The sequence below is a fragment of the Balaenoptera ricei genome, chromosome 16 (assembly GCF_028023285.1).
Source record: "Balaenoptera ricei isolate mBalRic1 chromosome 16, mBalRic1.hap2, whole genome shotgun sequence".
Lineage (NCBI taxonomy): Eukaryota > Metazoa > Chordata > Mammalia > Artiodactyla > Balaenopteridae > Balaenoptera > Balaenoptera ricei.
In genome coordinates, this window is record NC_082654.1 from 37,829,352 (window position 1) to 37,836,924 (window position 7,573).

Genomic DNA, 7,573 nt, shown 5'->3' on the forward strand with positions numbered 1-7,573 from the left:
TGGAGTCTGTGAGCCACAACTACTGAAGCCCGTGAGCCACAACTACTGAAGCCTGCACACCTAGAGCCCATGCTCCGAAACAAGAGAAGCCCGCACACCACAACGAAGAGTAGCCCCTGCTTGCTACAACTAGAGAAAGCGTGCAAGCAGCAACAAAGAACCAACACAGCCAAAATAAATAAATAAATAAATTTGTAACAAACAAACAAAAAAGAAATAGGGATCTAATTTTATTTTTAAAAAATATGGATAAAAATTTCCCCAGCACTATTTAAAAAGAAAATCCATCCCCACTGATTTACACATCCACATATATTATATAACAAATGAACATACATATATGCATTCATTTCTAGGCTATATATTCCATTTCATTGATACTTTTCTTTTTCTTGTGCTAATATATACTGTGTTAATCATTACCACCTTAAAATAATTGTAGGTATCTAGTAAGAGCCATCACCCCTCCTTGTTCTTTGATTTTAGGATTGATTTGATCATTCTTAGCATTTTTTTGCCCACATTACCTTGTCAATTTCGACCAAAAAAAGGAAACCTGTTGGTTTTCCAATTGGAATCACTTCAAATCCTTAGATGAATTTGGGGAGAATGAATACTTTGTGATATTAAATCTTTTAATCCATTGACCCTGCTTTATCTCATCATTTATTTAGTTCTTCTTTAATGCTTTTGAATACAATTAAAGATTTTTCTCTGTAAATATTTTATATATATATTTGTTAGATTTATTATTATGTACATTATATTTCCAGAAGTTATTGTAAATGGCAACCTTTTTCTTAAAATCACTGTTGTTTTATAGAAATGAAAGCAATTTATTATTAAGATTTTATATTCAGCCAAATTCTTATAATTTAGGAAGATTATAATTGTACCATCTTTTATTAAAGAGATTTTTATTTTGTCCTTTCAAGTCTATACACTTTTGTTTTCTTACTGCATTGGCTAGGACTTCTAGTACAATGTTGAAAACAAAAGATGGTGATGGAAGGTACCCTTGTCTAAGTGTGATCTTGCAAGGAAAGCTTTCAATATTTTACTAGCAGGTATGTTTACTATACATATCCTTAGTGATGTACTGACTTAAGCCTGTATGGTCATGTGCAGGGCTTAGAACAGGTTATATAAGCTATTTTGAATCTGCTTATAAATATTTGTTTAAGAAATGTCTGTACTTGTGGTCAGATTTGGTCTGAGACTTGCTTTACTTTGAATGGATATTATTTTTATCAAAAGATGTTCTATGTCTACTGAGTTGGTTGTATAATTTTTCTCCTTTAATCTATTAACGTGTTAAATTACACTGATATTTTAATATTAACCGAATTTTACATTCTTGGGATAAACTGAACTTGGTTATCACATATTACTTGTTATACATTACTATATTAAGTTATATGAGAGTTTGGTTAGGATTTTTGCATCTATCCACATGTAAATTTCCTTTTTAATACTGTCTTTCCGAAATGTCAAAATCTGGCTCCTCAAACATTACCAACACAGCCTGTTGATGGGACAAAGCTGACAATTTGATGAGAACGCCAGCCCTACAAAGCTTTGACAGTGTCTATGAGAAGAGGAAGGTAGCATCAGAATTTATTAAGTTGAAAGTTTGATTTCAAGGCAGGTCTTTTAAAGGAGGTAGGGCTGATTAGGACTGTGTAAGTATTTAAGATACAACAGTCCAGGATCAGTGGAAAGGCAGCGAAGGATTCAATGAACCTTAGGGCCTAAACTGTCTGTTGATGTTTCACACTGAGGAATTGATGAGTCTTCTGGGAAATTCCTACAGTAAGAATCAAATAACCATTTGCCTGAGCAGGAGACTCCTGGAAGAATAAAGACATGGTAATGAGTACAAAGAAACAGTGCAAGTTATGTTAACACATGCAGTGTCCATGTTGGTACAGTGTCCATGTTTCTGTGTTCAGAAGCTCAGTGTCAAGATGGTGCTAGATTCATTAACTGTGGAGTGTTCCTTCATTTGCTATGCTATAGATGTTCAGCATCTTTTCATATGTTTGTTTGCCATCTGTATATCTTCTTTGGTGAGATCTTTTGCCCATTTTGTAATCGGGTTGTTTGTTTTCTTGTTGAGTTTTAAGAGTTTTTGGTACATTTTGGATAACGGTCATTTATCAGATATGTCTTTTGCAAATATTCTCATATTTTATCAGATACGTCTTTTGCAAATATTCCAGTCTGTGGCTAGTGTTTTCATTCTCTTGACAGTGTCTTTCACAGAGCAGACGCTTTTAATTTTAACGAAATGCAGTTTACAATGATTTCTTTCGTGAATCGTGTCTTTGGTGTTATATCTAAAAAGTCATCACCATATCCTACGTATTATTATTACCTGGGATCTCCTGAGAGCACCAATGTCCAAGCCTCACCCCAAATCAATCAAATAAAAATGTTTGGGGTGGGACCCAAGCATTAGGGTTTTTAAAGCTCCCCAGGTGATTCCAACATAGGTCCTAAGTTGAGAACCTCTATACTAATGTAAGAAAAAAGAAAACATTTTCATCAAATATTAATATAGGCTGTAGGAAATTTCAGAGAAATGAAAGTAATTTCAAAAAAGGAAATTTGATTTTGAATTTCAAACTTTAGATGGCTCTGAAAACAGTAGGGCAAACCACAGAAAATCTGTTAGAAATGGGAAACATCATCGTAATGTGGTAGTATGGATCGCCTGTAAACATCTATCCAACAGTCTGTAAACTGGTTGTAATGATGAAATACAAGACTGAAATGCAATTAAACTTGTCTACAAAACAAAAGTCATTGCCATACCCAAGGTCATATTGATTTTCTCCTATGTTATCATTTAGGAGTTTTATAGTTTTGCATTTTACATTTATGTCTATCCATTTTGAGTTAATTTTTGTGAAGTGTGTTAGGTCTATGTCTACAATTTTTTTTTTTTTTTTTTGTAGAAGATATCTAGTTGTTCTAGCACCATTTTCCCTATTTTCTTTTCAGTTTAGCTGTATATTTTAAAGGATATTTGTTTAATTTCTAGGTATTTTATAGGGGAGGTTTTTCAGTGTATCTTTTCTATCATGATGCCAGAAAAAAAAGTCCCCTATAAATGCTTGTAGAAATGAATAAATCATATGACTGGGAAAGTATACTGAAAGTTGAGCCTGTTAGAAAAAAAAAAAAAAATAGAAAAGATAAATTAGTAAATTCAGCAGTTTGCTAGGTTTCTTTATAATTTGATTTCCAATATTTCATCAGTGTTTATCCTGTTTTACATGAAACCACAAGTATGCCATGGTATTACTTAACCTTAACCATGGGCATGACTTTCCTGGGTCAGATCCAAGCCTGACAACTCTGATGAATTCAGATCCTGTCTGTGGCTGCGCTGAGGCAGGTTGCAAGGGTGGTAATGTGGTCATGAAGTAGCGTCCATTCGGCCCACAGAGAGAAGAGACTACAAAATAAAAAGACCTGCCATGTTGTTCTGAAGAGGGAATTAGCACTATTTAAAGTTAATGTGCTGTACTCTGACAAGTACAGGTTTCTGGTAACGGACTGTACTGCTGAACTGAATGAATAAGCATTTTCAGAACTCTAATGAAAAACTGATGAACTCATAAAAGTGCTAACAAAAGATCAAGATGAAAAAAAAAAAATTAATTACATGGGACTGAGTGAACTGATGAGGATGAGTATAATTTTTGTGACTTTCTGTCTGAATTAAAAAAAAAAAAAAAATTCCACAAGGACTCAGAGGCAAAGAATATACAAATAAATTTTCACTGCAAAGTAAAGGAGCTGTTACAGTGGAGGATTACTGGACTGAATGTCAATACTATGACATAGTATGAGTGTGTTTCATGTTTGGTAATTGCAATCATTGTTGCTTTTGTTGTGGTCATCCATGTACAATGCTTGGTGTCAGTCGATTTATCTCTTGTAAAAATAAAATACAGTGTGTGTGTGTGAAAAAAAAAAAACAAAAAAAAACAAAAAAAAAAAATAAAACAGGTTTTATTCATCATGAAAAAAAAATAAAAATAAAAATAAAAATGAATACAAATTAAAAAAAAAAAATAAAATAAAATAAAGTTAATGTGCAGAGTCCCGCAGCGTCCTGCCCGCGCGCTCTTCGCCGCCTCTCGGGGTCTAGGCGCTCGCTGGTGCTCCGCGCGCCAACTATGGCTCAGCACTTCTCCCTGGCCGCCTGCGACGTGGTCGGCTTCGACCTGGACCACACTCTGTGTCGCTACAACCTGCCTGAGAGCGCCCGCCTCATTTATAATAGCTTTGCTCAGTTCCTGGTCAAGGAGAAAGGGTATGACAAGGAATTGCTCACTGTGACTCCAGAGGGTTGGGATTTCTGTTGCAAGGGCTTGGCATTGGATCTGGAAGACGGGAAGTTCATTAAACTTGCAGATAATGAATGGCACCGTGCTCAGGGCAAGACACGGCACAAAGATGCTGGCTCCGGAGGTGCTGGCGGAGGCGTACGGCAGGAAGGGGTGGAAGCGCTTCATGCCAGACTCGGGAATGGCCTGCCGGTCAGGAAAATATTATTTTTATGATAACTACTTTGACCTGCCTGGAGCTCTTCTGTGTGCCAGAGTGGTGGACTCTTTAACAAAGCAGAACAATGGTCAAAAACCATTTGATTTTTGGAAGGACATAGTGGCTGGTATACAACATAATTATAAAATGTCAGCTTTTAAAGAAAACTGTGGAATATATTTTCCAGAAATAAAAAGAGATCCAGGCAGGTATTTACACACTTGTCCGGAATCTGTTAAAAAGTGGCTTCGACAGTTAAAAAATGCTGGGAAAATTCTTATGTTAATTACCAGTTCTCACAGTGATTACTGTAGACTCCTCTGTGAATATATCCTTGGGAACGATTTTGAATATCTTTTTGACATTGTGATTACAAATGCATTGAAGCCTGGTTTCTTCTCCCATTTACCAAGTCAGAGGCCTTTCCGGACACTTGAGAATGATGAGGAGCAGGAGGCACTGCCATCTCTGGATAAACCTGGCTGGTACTCCCAAGGGAACGCTGTCCACCTTTATGAACTTCTGAAGAAAATGACTGGCAAACCTGAACCCAAGGTTGTTTACTTTGGGGACAGCATGCATTCAGATATTTTCCCAGCCTGTCATTATAGTAATTGGGAGACAGTCCTCATCCTGGAAGAGCTCAGAGGGGACAGAGACGGGAAGCCTGAGGACTGAGAGCCTCTAGAGAAGAAAGGAAAATATGAGGGACTGAAGGCAAAGCCTCTAAATAGATTATCTAAAAAATGGGGCTCTTTTTTTATTGATTCAGTTTCCGGACTGGAAAATACAGAAGATTCCTTGGTTTATACATGGTCTTGTAAGAGAATCAGTGCTTACAGCACTATTGCAATTCCAAGTATTGAAGCAATAGCAGAATTACCCCTGGACTACAAATTTACATGTTTCTCTTCAAACAATTCAAAAACGGCAGGCTATTATCCAAACCCTCCATTGGTCTTATCAAATGATGGGAAACTGACAACCAAATAAACCATGTTTACTGAAAAATGAAGTGAAGACCATATATGCAGCAAATGCACTGTAAAAATGTTAATTTTCAAAAACTACTGTAAAATGCTTTATAGAAACAAATTCTTAATGAAGTGACCAAGAAATTGGTATGTTTTTCCATAGGTCTCCTTTCTGTAGAGATCATCTTGATACCCAACAACTCTCATTATGTTAAAATCTCAATATCTTAGAACTGAAAAGAATCTTATTAATACTTTCTATACTAGTAGTTCTGAGATTAGAATCACCTGGGGATATATATATACACAAATACATATATACATACACATGCATATTTACACATTTGCCTAGACCAGTGGTTCTCAAAGTGTGTTCCCCAAACCACTAGCATAGCAGCACCTGCAAGCTTGATAGAAATGCAAATTTACAGGCCCCATCCCAGACATACAGAATCAGAAACTCTGGGAATGGGACCCAGCAATCTGTGCTTAATTATAGTGTGATTCACACTAAAGTTTAAGAACCATTGACTAGACCATAACCTCCAGACATTGGTTTAATTGGTCTGGGGATACAGATGAGCATTGATGTCTTTAACGTGTCCCAGGAAAATGCAGCCAGAATTGAGAATAACTGATCTACACCTGTTGTTTCAACTTACAGTTCAGAACACCAAGTCTAGTAAGATTAAATTAATTTAACTATGCTATTTTTGTGGTTACCAAAGCAAGGAAGTAGACATGATGTCTTCTGAGACCACACAGCCATAATGGGACAGGGATGATAGAGAAGCCAACTATTTTAGCCTCCAATGTTACCCATTAGGGTTTTTTCCCTCCCTAATAATGTTAAAGGCTGTTTACTTCACTCTAAGGCATGTATGCTCAGTGGGGCAAGGATTGGTTCTTGGGGTGAAAAAAATCTTGGTATAATGCAATGGATTATGGTCCTCCATATCTCAACCCTACTTAATAAAATCTTATTCCTTAGTATTAATTTCTCTCATTAGGGAGAAATGTAATTTAAAGTTAAATTTATTAATTAAATATTTTTCTCCTAGGGTGGGGGAGGGGGTGATAATGAAAAGAGAGGTTGAGAAAAATTGCTTTAAGAGGTTTTATAGTTATACTACAATCCAGGATTATTGTGTTCAATGTGCTAATGTATAGTCATATTAGTAGCTGTTTGTTGCAAGATGTTTGAACCCAGATAATGTTTACAATATAAATTCTTGGCTACTCTTTATGCTGTAATTTTACCCTGTCCATCATGGACATATCAGAAAACACTGGTCACCATCATTTTACTTGGATTGTAGCAGAGAATTTAACGTATTGATGGATGCAATGAAAAGATAAATATTTTGTTAAATTTTTAAGTGCTCAAATAATCCCAAATATATTGTGGGGATGAGTATCTCAGGGTAGGTAAACAGTTACTGATTTTTTTTCCTCAAAGTCAGTAGCTTTCTTCAATATCTACTGATAAATGTGATTGTCTTTGAAATTGAACTCCAGAATCTTATTGGAATATAATAAAGAGCATACATAATCAAGCTTAGGGCTTAAGTGAAAGATGCTGTTTCATGTATACTTTCAGTAGACATTTGATTTCTTTTAAAAATAAAGCTGTTTTTCCTTAAAAAAAAAAAGTTAATGTTCAAAAAAGGCAAAAGATCATGACTCTTACAGAAATGGAAAAGTGAACATGTGTTAAATGTTTTATGTAATTCATAATGAGGGAATCACACTGATCTATAACTGGTTCAAAGGAGAAATTACCAAAGCACAAATTCCTATGAAATAAAGGAGTGTTGAAATGAATGTGCATGGGGAGACAACACTAGCCTCTTCTAAGTGGGGGAGGTAGGTCAATTGAACCTCTCCCGGACAGGACAGAATTTGCATGCTTACAGACAAGTGTTCATTTCTAACAGTTACCTATCATTTTCAGAGTTGTAAAATAGCTTCCACAGAATTACAATAAGATATCCTGGAAAGGTATGCTATAGACAATGCATAGTTTTCCATCGAAGCAC

At 35.7% G+C, this 7,573-nt stretch overlaps 1 protein-coding gene across 1 annotated transcript; it reads left to right on the top strand.

Annotated features, from left to right (window-relative positions):
- The first annotated feature begins 4,190 nt into the window (after window positions 1–4,190).
- Window positions 4,191–5,576, top strand: LOC132350634 (5'-nucleotidase domain-containing protein 1-like). The gene is given in 2 exon segments (XM_059899956.1): window positions 4,191–4,430; window positions 4,432–5,576. Coding segments are annotated over 2 exon segments (1,362 nt in total). The 3' UTR covers window positions 5,554–5,576.
- The last annotated feature ends 1,997 nt before the right edge of the window (window positions 5,577–7,573 follow it).